This window comes from Chiloscyllium plagiosum, chromosome 7, assembly GCF_004010195.1.
Source record: "Chiloscyllium plagiosum isolate BGI_BamShark_2017 chromosome 7, ASM401019v2, whole genome shotgun sequence".
Classification (NCBI taxonomy): domain Eukaryota; kingdom Metazoa; phylum Chordata; class Chondrichthyes; order Orectolobiformes; family Hemiscylliidae; genus Chiloscyllium; species Chiloscyllium plagiosum.
The window spans coordinates 630,460-648,202 of record NC_057716.1 but is presented as its reverse complement, the minus strand read 5'-3'; the positions used below and the strand labels follow the sequence as shown (position 1 = coordinate 648,202).

At 40.3% G+C, this 17,743-nt stretch overlaps 1 protein-coding gene and 1 long non-coding RNA gene across 2 annotated transcripts in view; one reads left to right on the top strand and one right to left on the bottom strand.

Moving 5' to 3' along the window:
- slc40a1 (solute carrier family 40 member 1) overlaps nt 1-17,743 on the top strand; it is a 59,493-nt gene that overhangs the window by 30,604 nt on the left and 11,146 nt on the right. Inside the window, exons 5-6 of the mRNA XM_043692831.1 lie at nt 4,300-4,426; nt 16,188-16,433. Coding sequence (XP_043548766.1) covers nt 4,300-4,426; nt 16,188-16,433 — 373 coding nt within the window. The remainder of the gene's footprint in view (nt 1-4,299; nt 4,427-16,187; nt 16,434-17,743) is intronic.
- The window catches only part of LOC122551242, a 36,743-nt gene continuing 24,920 nt past the window's right edge, over nt 5,921-17,743 (bottom strand). Inside the window, exon 3 of the long non-coding RNA XR_006312064.1 lies at nt 5,921-5,993. This is a non-coding gene — a long non-coding RNA (uncharacterized LOC122551242). The remainder of the gene's footprint in view (nt 5,994-17,743) is intronic.

Genomic DNA, 17,743 nt, shown 5'->3' with positions numbered 1-17,743 from the left:
TTGCCTTGTTAGTAAGAAATGAAATTAATCCACGAGCAAGAAGTGAAATAGAGTTGGAAGGGTAGAATCTGTGTGAGTAGAGTTGAGAAACCATAAATTCTGGCCCAACTATCAAAGTCCAAATCCCCTTAATTAATTGATGAATGACATCTGAACAAAACATTTTGTCAGCCAAGATTATGGTTGCCAGAAAATTCAGACAAATGTATAAATAAAATTGTTGGGTGTGTCAACATTTGGCAGATACTTTTGGATGGATTGTGTGTGTGTGTGTGTGTGTGGACAGGAAAGGGCGTGACCATTATTGCAAGGGAGTTCAGCAAATTTATTGCCCTTGAGAATGTGGCAGCGGCTGCTTTCTTGCGCCCCTGCAGTCCTGATAATGATAGGAGTTGTGTACAGGCCTTCTAGTTGTAGTCAGGATATGGAGAAGAAAATAAGTCAGGGGGTATACTAAGCATGTAAGAAATGGACTATTACAATAATCATGGCGATTTCACTCTGCAGGTGGACTGGGAAAATCAGGTTGGTAGCTAATGCTAAGGAAAGGAATTCATGCAATGTCTATGTGATGTATTTTGAGCAGCTTGCTGTAGAACCCACTAGGGAATGGACAGTTCTGCATTTGCTATGTAATAAGGCAGAGTTGATTAGGGAACTTCAGTGAAGGAACTCCTTGAGGAGAGTGTCCATAATATGATAGAATTCACCCTGCAGTTTGAGAGGTATGTACTAGAGTCAGATATAATGGTATTGCAATTGAATAAAGGTAACTGCAAACACATGAGGGAGGCACTGACCAGAGTTGATTGGAAGGGGAGCATAACAGGGAAGATGGTGGAGCAGCAATGGCAGGAGTTTCTGGGGAAAAGTTTGGAGGCACAACAGAAGTTCATCCCAAGGAAGAAGAAACATATAAAGGGCGATGAGCCACCCATGGCTGACAAGGGAAATCCGGGACAGCATAAAAGTAAAGAAAAAGCATATGATGTGTTGAACATTAGTGATTTGGAAACTGTTAAAAACCACCAGAGGATGATTGAAAAAGCAATAAATGGAAAGAAGATGAAATATAAAAGTAAGCTAGCTGATACAATAAAACAAGTTTGCAAAAGCTTTGTAGATATCTAAAAGATAAGAGGGAAGAAAGAATCGACATTGGACCACTGGAAAATGAGGCTGGAGAAGTAATAATGGGGAATAAAGAAATAATGGAGGAACTGAATAGGTACTTTGCATCAGTTTTCATAGTAGAAGACACCAGCAACATACCCGACTTTCAAGAGAATCAAGGGGCAGAGGTGAGTTTAGTGGCCATCACTAAGGAGAAAGTGCTGAGATATCTGAAAGGTCTGAAGGTGGATAAATCACCTGGACCATATGGTCTAAACCCCAGAGTTCTGAAAGAGTTAACAGAGAAATTGATGGTGATCTTTCAAGAATTACTGGAGTCAGGGAGGGCCCCAAAGAACTGAAAAATGGCTAATGTAACACTTCTGTTTAAGATGAGGGGGTCAAAAAGCTGCAGATGCTGGAATCCAAAATAAACAGGCAGGAGGCTGGAAGTACACAGCAATCCAGGAAGCATCAGGAGGTGCAGAAGTCGACGTTTTGGGTGTAACCCTTCTTCAAGACTGAGGCTGGGGAAAGCTGCAGATAAAGGGGGAGGCAGAGCAGGGTGGTGAATTGGGGATAGGTGAAGACAGGTAGAGGGTATGACCTGGTTGGTCAATGGGAGGAATGGATCCGGTTGGTGGCAGGGAGCCGTGGCAGTGAGGGGGAGGGCCTAGGAAGGGAGTCACAGACCCACCCCCACTCCTGAAGATGGGTTACACCTGAAACATTGACTTCTACACCTCCTGATGCTGCCTGGCTTGCTGTGTTCTAAGAAGAAGGGGAGGCAGAAGACAGGAAATTATAGACCAGTTAGCCTGACCTTGGTTGATGTTAGGATTTTAGAGCTGAAAAATGTGTTGCTGGAAAAGCGCAGCAGGTCAGGCAGCATCAAAGGAGCAGGAGAATCGAAGACCCTTCTTCAGGCTTATGCCCGAAACGTCGATTCTCCTGTTCCTTGGATGCTGCCTGACCTGCTGCGCTGTTCCAGCAACACATTTTTCAGCTCTGATCTCCAGCATCTGCAGTCCTCACTTTCTCCCCGTTAGGATTTTAGAGTCCATTATTAAGGATGAGATTGTGCAGTTCTTGAAAGTGCATGCTAAATAGGGCTAAATCAGCATGACTTTATCAAGGGGAGGTCATGCCTGGCAAATCTGTTAGAAATCATAGAGGAGGTAATGAACAAGGTAGACAAAGGAGAGCCAATAGACATGATCTATTTGTATTTCTAGAAGGCCTTTCACAAGGTGCTACACAGGAATCTGTTAAATAAAATAAGGTGTTAGGGGCAAGGTACTGGCATGGATAGAGAATTGGCTGACTGACAGTAGTCAGTCCTGAAGAAGGGCCTGTGCCCGAAACGTCGAATCTCCTGTTCCCTGGATGCTGCCTGACCTGCTGTGCTGTTCCAGCAATAAAGTTTCAACTTTGATCTCCAGCATCTGCAGACCTCACTTTCTCCCTGACTGACAGTAGGCAGAGATTAGTGATAAAGGGGTCTAGTAAAAGATGGAAGCTGGTGACTGATGAAGGACTGCAAGCCTGAGTATTGTGGGGCACAATTATTCACATTATATATTAACAATCTGGATGAAGGAACTGAGGGCATTTTGCTAAGTTTGCAGATAACACAAAGATAGATGGAGGGAAGTAGTGTTGAGGAAGTAGGGAGGCTGCAGAAGGACATGGACAGGCTAGGAGAGTGAGCAAAGACGTGGAGATAGAATAAAATTTGGGAAGGTGTGCACTTTGGCAGAAAGACCAGAGCCCTAGATTATTTCTAAACAGGGAATGGCTTCACAAATCTGAAGCACAAAGGGAATCTTAGTTAAGGATTCTCTTCAGGTTGACATGCAGGTTCAGGTTGTAGCTAGGAAGGCAAATGTAATGTTAGCTTCATTTCAAGAGGGCAAGAGTACAACAGCAGAGATGTACTGCTGAGGGTATATGAGACTCTGGTCAGACTGTGTTTGGAATATTGTGAGTTTAGGGCCCCACATCCAGAAAGGAAGTGTTGTCATTGGAAAGGCTCCATTATAATGTTTTTGCAACAGCAAGTTGGAGACCAAAATACTTAACACCGAAGTCCTTGCAAGGTGTCGCATCACTTGTATTGACAGCATGCCCTTCTGTGCTCTGCTTCATTGAGTCAATCATGTTAATTGCATGGAACATTCCTGCATGCCAATGGCAGTGTTCTGCACCCGGCTGAGCACAGGAATTCACAACATAGGCCATTACAAACTTAGATACAAATGCATTCTGAAAGCCAAACTCAGAGCTCCTTTGTTGGTCCCCACAAAATGAGAAAGAAATAATCCTGAACATATCCAAATGGAGAAGTCTGTCATCAAAATTTCTGGATAATACACTTCACTGCACATGTACCAAAATGCTATTATTTCTCTGGTAACATCCAGAGTTATGAGTGTGTGATAATAATTTAAATTGTTTCCAACACTTTATAGTACTTTTGTTGTCCTGTTTTAAATCAACTTCCTTTAGGCTATTGTACTGCTGTAGAACAGAGTGAATGCATTTGCAGGTTGCCATTGTCCACTGTTTTAGCAAACTAGCAATTTCCCCACTCATTACAAAATTCTATCAGTGCAGGTCGTGAGAAAGGTTATGCTGACACAAAACGTAATTCTTGCTTACTGTGTTTGCATTAAATCGAAGGCGTATATTGTCAGGAAATTCTTGTGCATTTTCAAATTACTGTCAAAGTTGGATTCTTAAAAGTAATAGGAAAAAGCCTACTGTGCCTATTAGTCAGAAACTTTGATAACTTTCAGATGAAGCTGTTTTTAGCTAGTCTTCCACATTATTGATCCAAAGTTCTGTGGGTCTCTGTCATTGTACAGACAGCTAATATTAGTGGGTCAGGTTACTCTTTTCTCTTATCTGAATCATGTAACCTTTCCAAAGACGGTGACCAGAATTTTAGGTTTGGAGTGCAATATCCAGAGAACAAGTTGCAATTGCTAGTTCAAAGACAAACATAAGCAGGACATACCTCAGATATCTAATTATTTACTAGAAGCCCTTGATGGACATCAATGATTTGAGACAAAATAGTATCTGATAAAAGAAAAATACTGTGTGTTATTGATGTTATTCTAAAAAAGATATATAAATATGGATCTATTAAATCAACTGCATTTCTCATTTTCTCTTCTTTAGACATTCTGCTACATTCTGGTTATTACCATTGCCAACATTGCAAATCTAGCAAGTACTGCTATGGGAATCACAATTCAGAGAGACTGGGTTGTTGTTGTTGCAGGAGAAGACAGAAGCAGGTTGGCAGGTAAGTGCTGCACACCTCATTCCTAAAGCAACATGAAGAGCCTGCATCCGAGAATTGCACAGAAACATTTGTTCATTTTTGATCAATCTGCAGCTTGATCTACTTTTTGTCTGACTCTTGTTTGTCGTGAAACCCTTTCAAGTTTCAATTAAAAGGATCATAACACCCTACACCACGCAGATCAAAAGACAAGTGCAGGCTGGCTTGTAATTCAGTTTTTACATTGTGTAGTTTTATCTGCTGGCAGAATATTCTTACACATCTAATCACTTGTTAATAAATAACCCGTGCCAATGCTAGCAGGACTTTGCAGCATTGTTGATATTATGTTCTTTGCAGGGTCATTCTTTGTTTTATCTTGCACCTTTTGCAAAGAACGAATCTATGATAAGTCAAGTCAAAGCCCTGATATTTCCCAATAGATTTATTCAAGGATAATTATTGCTAAGTTTGTTTATGATCGGTTAAAATGGCACTTTTGTATTTCAATCTGCATAGCATATGCATGAACTAGCAGGGAAGATTGAAATTATAGAGCAGGTTGCACCTTTAAACTTCAATCATATTCACTCTACAACAACTTTGGTTGGGAATGTAAAAATGTAACAGACCCAGCTTGATTCCTGGTTCTGAATATGCCAGTAGCAGTGATGACAGCTATTCACCTTCATGATCTTGAAGCCCAACTTCTGTTTGTAGGTATATTCTTTGTAACTCCTGTCAGGTAGAGCGCTAGTGCAGATATTAGACTCAGGCAAAATTTAATTTGGTTATGAGGCATTTCTTCTACCTCTGTGAAGTTGTACCCCAGCAATAGCTGTCAGTCTTATAAAAGAGGAAGGGTGAAAGAGGAAGAACAATTAATAAATCACTTATAAAATGGAAATTGTTTAAAAGTTACAAGATGTACTACTTCAGGAAGCATCCATATCAATTTACTGTAACATGAAGTCAATTTTAAAAACGCTTGTTCTTTTAAATTTAGAACTGTATTGCAAAAACAACACAAGATTAGTTTATGACAGTCCTAGATAGACATGGTTTGATTTGGGCCTCAGTGGACATATTAAAGCTGTAGTATGCTTAAAATTGGATTATTATGTTTATATAGAAATGCATAATATGTAACCTTAGAGTCTTTGTTTTCAAATTAGTTAATATATTCTCAGTTGAAACTGAATTTTACTTAAAGTGTGGATGATAAAGATAGGAATTATTATTGAAAGAATAATCATCTCCCAACTAAAACATTATGCTGGACAGAATGAGGTGAACAGACATTGTTTTGTTGATACAAATAGGTTTATTGCATGATAGCAGTAAATGCAACTACATTTAGTCAGGAATAATTACTAGCATCTTCGAGGGCTGGTACAGCCACGTCTGCTTCCTTTGAAAGCTGCAGTGGTCACTCACAGACGATGTGAACATTAACCCCTTCAGGACCAATACTTTATATGGAACTAAATCTATTTTTTGCTTGTTATAACGTCTTTCTGAACTTCATCTCTTGTAAAGAACTGAACCAAGATGCATTCCCGACATATGTTCTGCAATACTTTCAGTTCTGTGAATCAAAAATTGGGGAATGAAAAAATATAAATTCCACCACACCTAACAGGCCACATTCAATATGCATTGATAGATTTCCTCCAATGTCTCCAGTTTCTGAGGGAGTTGAATGTTATGGGTAAAATTTCTAAGAAGCAGGTAAAAGATTCCTTTTTCATGAAGATTAAACAGTGAAACTCAAACATCCAATATATTTTTCTATATATTTAATATATGGAAAATAATATAAGTAATATATATTTAACCAAAACTGTTTAATTCCAAAGTCTACATTAACTTGGCTTTAGTAAAATTGCTTCCACCCTGTTTCATAGAGTGTTTAAACATTTGTGTTAAATATTTATCTCTAAAGTCTTCCATTTTAAAAATCTTTGACTGGCAACATGGATTTTTTAAAGATCTATTTTCAGATTTAGTCCACCCAAGAGCATTGACTCTGGATGCAGATTGTCAATGTGATGAGTCTCCAACAGTTATTCTTTTGGATTCTTTCAAGCAACAGCAATACAATTATATCAAATTAATCAGCAGTGTTGCAATTTAGGCATGTTACACTACAGGGCTGTACATGCCCTTCCCTCTCTCCAATTCAGTTCATATACAGTAGGCCTGTGATCAAATGCAGAAAACTATGCATGAGGATGCCAGCTATTGTATCAGCAATCACTGTATCCAACTTTACATCAGTACAACATTTCATCTCTAATTAAAGGAGTGAACAATCACACAACAACAGGTTATAGTCCAACAGGTTTATTCGGAGATACTAACACTGCTTCGAAAGCTAGTCGGAAGACTGGATATGGTTGGATTATTCAGTCCTGAACCTTTGCAGAACAGGGATAGAAACTAACAAACCCATTCTAAAAGATGAAAGATAATCTAGGTTTGTTCAATATATCATTTGAGCTGCATGATACTGTAATCTTTTGCTATAAATTCTGAGTCTTATGAACCTGCTTCAAAACCACCTGATGAAGAAGCAACACTCTGAAAGCTAGTGCTTCTGAATAAACCCTGTTAGACTATAACCTGGTGTGTGTTTTTTAACTTTGTCCACCCCAGTCCAACACCGGCTCCTCCAAATCATGAGTTTCTGGATTAATACTCCAGCAATAATATCACTAGACTAATACTTCCCAGATAGTGATGCTCCCATGCACCTTCTGCTCTCATCCTTCTAGATGATATGTCAGTCATTGAAATTGCCAGGTATGACTCTAATCACGAGAGAGATTTATCCCTTTGATCCAGTTTTGCTAGGGTTCCTTGATGCAACATTTGATCGAATGTAGGCTTGATGGCAAGGGCTGTCACTCTCCCCTCACCTCTGGAATTCAGCTCTTTTGTCCATGTTTGAACCAAGGCTGTAATGAGGTCAGAGGCTGAGTGGCCCTGGTGGAACACAAACTGGGTGTCACTGAGCAGGTTATTGCTGAGCAAATGCTGCTTGACAGCTCTGTTGATGACACTTCCATCACTACACTGATGATTGAGAGTAAACTGATGGTGCAGCAATTAGTCAGGTTGGATTATGTCCTGCTTTATATATACTTGACATCCCTGGGCAATTTTTCATATTTTTGGTTAAATGCCAGTGTTGTAACTGTACCTAAAGAGTTTGATTCGAAGAAAGGCATGTTCTGGAGCACAAGTCTTGAGTACTCTGGCCGTAATGTTGTCAGGGCCCATAACCATTGCAGTATCCAGCACCTTCAACAGTTTCTTGAGATCATGTGGAATGAATCAAATTGGTTGAAGACTGGCATCTGTGATGCTGGTGACAATAGGAAGAGGCTGAGATGGATCAGCCACTTGGCACTTTGGTTGAAAATTGCTGCAAATGCTTCAGTCTTATTCTTTGCCCTGATATGTTGGGCTTTTATATCATTGTGGAGTCTCCTCCTCCACCACCACTCATGACTGGATGGGGCAGGACTGTAGAGCTTAAATCTGATCTGATGGTTGTGGGATCACTTATCTCTGTCTATCACTTGCTGCTTATGATGTTTGACAGTCAAGTCGTCCTGTTTGGTGGTTTCACCAGGTTCATACCTCAGTTTGAGGAATGGCTAGTGCTGCTTCTGGCATGCCCTCCTGTACTCTCTATTCAACCAGGGTTGATCCCCTGGCTTGATGGTAATGTTTGAGTGGAGGATATGCTGGTCCATGAGGTTACAGATTGTGCTGGAGTACAAATCTGCTGCTGTTAATATCCCACAGTACCTCATGTATGCCCAGTCTTGAGTTGCTAGATCTGTTTAAAGTCTATTCCATTTAACATGGTGATAGCACCACACATTGCAATGGAGGGTATTTCAATGTGGACTTCACCTCCACAAGGATTGTGCAGTGGTTTTTACTAATACTGTCATGGATAGATGCATCTACACCTGGCAGATTAGTAAGGACATCATCAAGTATGTTTTTCCCACTTGTTGGTTCCCTCACCACCTGCTGTAGACCTTGTCTAGCAGTTATGTCCTTTAGGACCTGATCAGCTCAATCAGTAATGTTGCTGATGAGCCACTTGGTTTTGGACATTGAAAACCCCCACCCTGAGAATATTTTGTGCTCTTACCACTCTCAGTGCTTCCTCCAAGTGTAACATGAAGGAGTACTGATTCATCACCCAAGGGAGGATGGTATATAGTAATCAGTAGGAGGTTTCTTTGCCCTGTTTAGGCTGAAGCCATGTTGTTGTGAATTCCCAAGGTAACTCCCCCCTGAACGTAAAACCCTGTGCTGCCACCTCTTCTGGGTCTGTCCTGCTGATGGGACAGGATATATCCAGGGATGGTGATGTAGTGTCTGGACATTGTCTGTAAGGTATGATTCCACGAGTATGACTATGTCAGACTGTTGCTTGACTAGACTGTGAGGCAGCTCTCCCAGTTTTCTCATGAACCCCCAGTTGTTAGTAAGAAGGACTTTGCTGTTTCTGCCATTGTCTTTTCCAGTGCCTAGGTCAATGCCAGGTGATCCATTTAATTTCTTTGTTGAAACTTTGTAGTGATTGATACAACTGAGTGGCTCGCTAGGCCATTTCAGAGGGCAGTTGAGAGTCAACCTCACTGCTGTGGCTCTGGAGTCACATGCAGGCCATACCAGATGAGGATAGCAGGTTTCCTTCCCTGAAGGACATTAGTGAACCAGATGGATTTTTCCAACAATCAGCAATGATTTCATGATCATCAGTAGATTCTCAATTGCAGATATTTTTTATTGAATTTAAATTTGAATCCAGGTCCCCAGAACATTTGCTGAGTTACTGGATTAATAGTTTCATGATAATACCAGTATGTCATCTCCTGCCCTTAGGCATTGCAGAAGGAACTTTACCTTCAGCTTGACAGAGCAGGGCAGCTTTGGGTGCAACAAGTCAGACACTTGGCTCCAAGAGATGGGAATTAGGTGAAGTTATCATGCATTGGCTGTAATTTGTTGTTGTGTGCAAGGCAGTAAGCCCCTATTTATTCCCAAAGCAAATGTAGCTTTTCCACTCGTTCCTTTCTTTGATTTCCCCTTGTTCAATTAAAGTTAACCTGATCAATTACTTGAAGGCTTTGTAACAAGTGATCCTCCCACATTGAACAATAACAATGTGCCATGTATTAGGCAAAGAGTAGCGTTCATTCAAACTGGGTTCTAACATGATATGGTAGTGAGAACTGATTGCCTGTTTATCTTCATTCTTATAGTTGCAGTTACAAAGACAGTCAGTCAGGCAGTCAGTAATTTAAAGAAGCAATGAATTTACAACTTGAGTTGCAATGAACTGTCACCATGCTACCTTTATGCCGTCAGATACAAAAGAGTGCAGCACCAAAGGAACGTGGTGTGTATACAAAATGAGGTGAGCAGTGGAGGACTGCATGAGATAACTTGCCAGAATTCATGGCAAGAAAGCATCCATGAAATAAAGTTCAGATCCCTTCAGTTCCTGAGTGCAATTAATTCAAGTGAAATATAATTGTTTTTGATAGCTTTCAAAATATTAGACAAAGGAGCAAGCATAATAATGCATTATTACTAATAATGAGCAACATTAATGCAATTCTCAACATATATATGGCCAGATCATTATTTTATTGTGGTTTATTTGTCATATTAATTATTGTTTATACTTTGCAAGTTCACAGTAAGAACAGTATTACCCCTTGCTGTCTAATTTGCCCTCATATGATCAAAAGCATTTAGAACATTCCCAATGAAATCCTTGTGATGATATGTGCACATCAGTGAACACTTCACACCACTGTCACTTATGAATACGAAGTAAAGTATTATGGAAACTTATAGAGAACCGCTTTCAAAGAGTGGAACATATGTGGACTGACTATACACATTCGTAGGTGAGGTTTCTTTTAAAGTTGATATGAAGAGTGACCCACTTGCAGATGTTCTCCTGATCAACCAATTCTGATATGTTGTTATTACACCTCTGGAGCAGGTGTGACTTGAACCTAGGTCACAAGGTAGCAACACTACCACTGTGCCACTACAGCTCCCATGAGCGACCTGACCCACATTCAAAGCATATTAAAGCATTTAGTTGGTTGTTAAATTTTCAATTGTGTATTCAGCAAAGTTTACCCTATTCGTTGGTTAATTGGCTTATAGAGAATCATGGAACTGAGTAGGAAGGATGCTAGGCCCTCAATGATGGTCCCATTGTTAAATCAGGCCAGTTGTTCAATTGTTAGCAGAGTTGCCTAACTGAGGTTACGGAAGGTACAGTGGAATGAATAGGTTTCAATCTTGAACAGTAAGCATTGGGGTATAGAAAATGCTGATCAGTTGTATCTCAGTTAGTGACAATTCATAACTAATAAATGTCTCTATTTGATTTAAGGTTTATTATAGAATACTACAGGGAGCAGTTATTGAAGCTGCAATTAAAGCAGAGTCAAACTAAGCAAGTGCCTAGTACAGCACAGGAAAGTTAACAGTTGGTCTGTAGAAGTGGAAATCTGGTGATTTCAATTTAGTTGCATAATGTTTGGCAGACTAGAGAGATCTTGCAGTTCAGAGAAAGCTGTACATCAGTTTTAGCAGATCAAGCATCTTGTGATCTTCCAGTGATCTCCTGCTCTACACAACGTAGAGTGTAAGGTTACTTGACCTGGCAGAGACAAAGCCCAGAATTTTGTGTATATTATTACAATTAATTATATGTGTGCTGTACTTGCTGTTCTTTGCTTTCTGCAATCTTGCTGTGCCCTCAGCTCATTAAGGATTTTGGTGACCTGCCATTTTCAATCAATTCTCCCTGGTTTCCAGTGCCCACAGTACCTCATTTCCCTTCCGAACCTATAACCTTGATTCAAGCCTCCTAATGCACATCAAATTCCTACAGACAGTAAATGAAACGAATGTCCAGATCACTTTTTGAAGATATTTATTCAAAATCCTGAACGCATATTCCCTTGCGCTTTAGATAATGTTATATTGTACTTTACCTGATTGAATTTTGAAAGACAAAGCCTCTAAACAATGATAGCCCAAATGATCAAACTATTGTAAACAAATCATAGAATGGCATTGACCCCACAAAGTTCCAACTCAGGGGCAAGAGTTGGAAAGCTGAACAAAATTGAAACTTATGTTTGGCTCTTTGTGACTATGGGGTGATGTGTGGAGTTTGCATATTCTTCCAGCGTCTGCGTGGGTTTCCTCCGGATGCTCTGGTTTCCTCCCACAGTCCAAAGGTATGCAGGTTAGATGGATTGGTCATGCTAAATTGCCCATTGTACCCTGGGATGTATAGGCTAGGTGGGTTAGCCATGAGCAATGCAGGGTTATAGGGATAGGGGATGGTGCTGGGTGGGAAGCTCTTCAGAGGTTTGGTGTAGACCTGATGGGCTGAATGGCCTGCTTCCACAGGGATTCTTTGAAATTCTATGAAATGATTAAAGAAAGGAATTAGCATTTGGCTGGTTTTGGGGGACCAAAGGAACAGGAGTAGGTCAACTGTTTGAGCCTGTTCTGCCCATTCAGAGAGATCATATCTGATCATGGGGACAAAAGCCCCCCCAGAATTTTTAAATGTTGATTTTTAATAATGAAGAACAACAGATAAAACAGAACTTAATTCAGAAGCAGCACAAGTGAGCTCACTTATGGCTTAAAAATGACTATGCAATCATTGACCTGTATAAAGGCCTTTAATGAGTAAGCCTTAATCAGTAAGCCTTTACTGATAATATTTCAAACTTTATTACTTTTGGTAGTTAGTCCTCAATGGCAACCAACTTATCTGCTGTTGTAAAAAGAATTTGACCCATATTAAAAGTTCAAAGTGAATACTTTGTATCGGTGTTCACTAGTGAGAGGGATGATGTGAGTATAGAATTCAGGGAGAACGACTGTAATAGACTTGAAGAAATTAGCGTAGACAAAGAGGAGGTTGTGAGTGGCCTGGCAGGATTCACTCTCCAGGGTTGGATGAAATGTATCCTGGGCTGTTGAGTGAGGCAAGGGAAGAAATAGCAGGCACATTGGCAATAATTTTCAATTCCTTCCTGACCACAGGTGAAATTTCAGGAGATTGGAGAGCAGCAAATGTTCTACCATTAATCAAGAAGGGAGCAAGGGATAATCCAGAAAACTACAGACCAGTCATTCTAACCTCTGTGGTGGGGAATCTATTGGATGCTGAGAGACAAAATTAATCTATACTTGGAGAGGCAGGGATTAATGAAGAACAGTCAGCATGGTTTTGTTAGGGGATGTCATGCCTGACTAACAGATTGAATTTTTCAATGAGGTAACCAGGTGTGTAGATGAAGACAATGCATTTGATGTAGTCTCCTTGGATTTCAGCCAGACTTTTGATAAGGTCCCGAGTGAGAGAGTGATAGTAATAGTAAGAGTTCTTGGGATCCAAGGAAATGTGGTAAATTGGATCCAGAAACAGCTGAATGGCAGGAAGCAGAGGGTGATGGTCAAGGGTGTTTTTGTGACTGGAAGCCTGTGTCTAGTGGTGTTTCACAGAGGTCACTGTGGGAGCCCTCTCATTTTATGGTATATGTAAATGATTTAGACTTCAATAGAGGAGGATTGATCAGTAAGCTTGAAGACAATATGAAAATTGCCAGAGTAGTAAATAGGAGAATACTCTTAGATTACAAGGTGACATAGATGGGCTAGTCAGGTGGGCCGATTAATAGCAAATGGAATTCAGTGCAGATAATTATGAGGTGATGCAGGACAGAAAAGAACAGTGGGAACCTGGGAAGCACCAAGGATCAGTGGGACCCATCCCTTAACGCAACAGGACAGGTAGACAAGGTGGTTATGAAGGCTTATGGGATATTTGTCTAAATTATCTGAGGCATAGAATTTAAGAGCAGGGAGGTTATGCTGGAACTGTATAAAATATTGGTTAGCCTAGAGCTGGAGTATTGTGTGCAGTTCTGGTATCCACATTATAGGAAGGATGTGGTTGCATTGGAGAGGGGCTAGAGGAGATTTACCAAGAGGTTGCCTGGACTAGAGAGATTTTGTTATGAAGAGAGATTGAATAAACTGGGACACAAACAGAAATTGCTGGAGAAACTTAGCAGGTCTGGAAGCAATTGTGGAGAGAAAGTCTTTTTTCCAAAAACTATAAACAGGATTTCCCAGGCAGATTGATTGTTTATGCCTGCTCCTACCCCACGGAAATCATTGCTTCCTACCTCAACTTGATTTTTCTCTCCTTGTCTCCTTTCTCATTTATACCTCTGATTCTTCTGATGCTTTACATCAGTTTCAAAATTTCCATTTCATGAGCACAAGCGACATCCTCTTTATCACGGATAGTCTCAGAGCTCTCAAATTCTTCCTGGAAAATAGGCTTGAATGGTCCTCATCCACTTCCCTCCTCTGCCTGGCCAAGCCCATCCTCACCCTGAACAACTTCTCCTTTAACTCCTTTCACTTCCTTCAGGTCAAAGATGTGGCCATGGGTACCCATATGGGCCCCAGTAATGCCTGTCTCTTCATGGGGTACATAAACATTCCTTGTTCCAATCCTGTTCTGGCCCCCAACCCACAACTCTTTCTCCAGATGACATCATCAGTACTGCTTTTGTCACTTGTTTGGAATTGGAAAAGTTTGTCAATTTTGCTTCCAAATTCCACCCTGCTTTCACCTTTGCCCGGTCTATCTCTGATTCCTCTCATCTCTTCCTCAACATTTCTGTTTCCATTTCTGGGGATAGACTGGCCAGCAAATACACTACAAACAACAGACTCCCACAGTTATCTTAACTATACATTCCTCATACTCTGCTTCTTGCAAAGACTCTATCCATTCTTTCAGTTTCACATCCAAAGGATTGTTAACTGCCATCTCCACCACCTCCAGCAGGATTCACCACCAGGCACATTTTCCCCTCCCCTCCCTTGTCAACCTTCTGCAGGACTGTTCCTTCTGAGACATCTTGGTCCATTCCTCCACCAGTCTCAACATCTCCCCAATCCCCTACAGCACATTCCTATCCAATTGCAGAAGGTCATAGCCATAGAATCATAGAGGTACCAGCACGGAAACAGACCCTTCCATCCAACTCGTCCATGCCGACCAGATATGCTAAGTTAATCTAGTCCCATTTCCCAGCACTTGACATATATCCTTCTAAACTCTTCCTATTCATATAACCATTCATATACCTTTTAAATGTTGTAATTGTACCAGCCTCCATCACTTCCTCTAGCAGCTCATTCCATACACATGCTACCCTCTGCATGAAAATGTTGCCCTTTAGATCCCTTTTATATCTTTTCCCTCTCACCCTAAACCTATTCTGGACACCCCCACACCAGAGAAAATACCTTGTCTATTAACCCTATCCATACCCCTAATTATTTTATAAACCCTTTTACCCATTTACTTCCTCCCTCCTCATTCTCAAAGCTCCAAACAAACCTTCCAGGTGAAGCAGCGAATCTAGTCGACTGCATTCACTGCTCCCAATGTGGTCTCCTCTACACTGGGGAGTTGAAGCACAGACAGGGGACTGCTTTGCATAACACTTACGTTTTGCCTGCAAGATATATCCTAAGTTTCTGGTTGTCTGCCACTTCAATATACCATCATATTCCCTGACCACATCTCTTTCTTGAGCTTCCTGCAGTGGTCCAATAAAGCTCAGCGCAAGATGGAAGAATAGCACCTTGTTTTCCACTTGGAGAACCTGCAGCTTTCTGGACTCAATAGCAAGTTCATCAATTTTCGGGCTTGATCACCTCCTACCATGTCCTTACCCCAACCCCATTCGCCATGTCTTGTTATCATATGCAGTGCTAACATAACCAACCAATTACTAATGCTCTCCATGAGTCAACATATACACCAACCGTTTCATTGCTACAATCAGTTCTGAAGAAGGGTCACTGGATCTGAAATGTTAACGTGGCTTTCTTTCGATAGATGCCAGACCTACTGAGTTTTTCCAACAATTTCTGTTTGTGTTTCTGATTTGCAGCACCCGTAGATATTTGTTTTTTTTAATATACTGGAATTATTTTTCTTGGAGTAGAGAAAAATGAGGAGGGACATATTGCAGAAGTATAAAAATTATGAAGGGCATAGACAGGTTAGACAGGAAGAAACTTTTCCCACTGGTAGAGGGATCAATGACCAAGGGACATAGATTGAAGGTAAGGGGCAGGAGGTTTAGCGGGGGTTTGAGGTAAGATTTTTCACCCAGACATTGGTGGGTGAACCCTGCATGTGAGGGTTGTAGCTGCGGAAACCCTCATAACATTAAGAGGATTTAGATGTACACTTGCAATGCCAAGTCATACAAGGATAGGTGTTGGAAAATGAGATTAGAATAGGTTATTGTTTTTGACTAGTACAGACTCCAAGTGCCAGAGAGCCTTTTTCAGTATTGTAGATCTTAATGATTCTAAGACATAAAAATCACTTGCATCTATGTGCTTTATCTAGAACTCCCTCATTCACTTGTGAAACAGAAAGCATGTTTTCATTTTTTAAAACTATGTATTGAAGCTATAATCATGTTACAATCTAACAATATTGTTGTTAAGATTAGAGAATCATTTGTTTCTTCATGTAAAATAATAGGGTTTACAGTAATAATTATTGAGTATTTGTTTGTTATTAATAAAAGAATATCAAATGTATAAACTATATTCCAGACAACACAAGCCTCACAATCTTTTACTGCCTTGACAGATATGAATGCTACAGTGCGCAGAATTGATCAGGTTACAAATATCTTGGCTCCAATGGCAGTTGGTCAAATAGTGACCTTTGGCTCTGATGTCATTGGCTGTGGCTTTATCTCTGTTTGGAACCTCTGCTCAATGTGTCTTGAGTATTATCTGTTATGGAAAATTTACCAAAGAACACCTGCACTGGCCATCAAAGCAGGACGGAAGGTGGATGAACAGGAAATGAAACCATTGAACAAACAAAAAGGTACTCAATATATATCAGTGTTGAATGACCACTTAGTCAATAGATAGTTCTGTCATAGCTGTACACAGGATACTCATTGACATAAGTTATTTTGTTCTCTGGCATAATTGCAGAGGCTTCATATTGTTGTTGAGTTATTGACTTTTTCCTATAATTAGATATAATAAAATCTTTTTTCCACTCAAACATGTTTATGTCAATCCTAATCTATAGTATGAAATATATTTAAAAGGAGGCAAACTCTGACTTACAAAATACTTATTAAATATTATAAGCATTCCCTCTGATGGGTTAGGAACAATAACATGGAGAAGAGTCTGGTGGTGGCCAGTGAGCTTCTGAGATGGAAATTCTTCTCATTTTGTGCCCAGTGTGCTTACTCTGTGGGATTCACTTGGCAGCTTTGATTATATTGTGACACATCTCCAAATGAAAGGAAAGCAAATTGGAGGAAAAGTCAATTATTACCACACTTATTGTTTAGCTCATGAACTGCAGGTGCCAATAAACATGCAACCACACAATTTTTTTATCTGCTCATTTGCTTGAATTTCTGTTCATAATAATAAGGAAGAAAGATCCCAGGAGGAGGCATGGGTGGCCATGGCTGACGAGGGAAGTTAAGAAACATATAAAGTTAAAAGAGAAAAAGTATAACATAGCAAAGATAAGTGGGAAAACTGAGGACTGGGAAGCTTTTAAAGAGCAACAGAGGATTACTAAGAAGGAAATACGCAGGGAAAACATGAGGTACGAAGGTAAACTGACCAAAAATATAAAGGAGGATAGTAAAAGCTTTTTTAGATATGTGAAAGGCAAAAAAATGGTTAAGACTAAAATTGGGCCCTTGAAGACAGAAACAGAGAAATATATTACGGGGAACAAAGAAATGGCAGAAGAATTGAATTGGTACTTCAGATCTGTGTTCACTGGGGAAGACACAAGCAATCTCCCTGAGGTAACAGTGGCTGAAGGACCTGAACTTAAGAGAATTTATATTTGCCAGGAATTGGTGTTGGAGAGACTGTTAGGTCTGAAGGTTGATAAGTCCCCGGGGCCTGATGGTCTACATCCCAGGGTACTGAAGGAGGTGGCTCTAGAAATCGTGGATACATTGGTGATTATTTTCCAGAGTTCGATAGATTTGGTATCAGTTCCTGCGGATTGGAGGGTGGCTAGTGTTGTACCACTTTTTAAGAAAGGTGGGAGAGAGAAAGCAGGAAATTATAGACCACTTAGTCTGACCTCAGTGGTGGGAAAGATGCTGGAGACTATTATAAAGGATGAAATTATGACACATCTGGATAGTA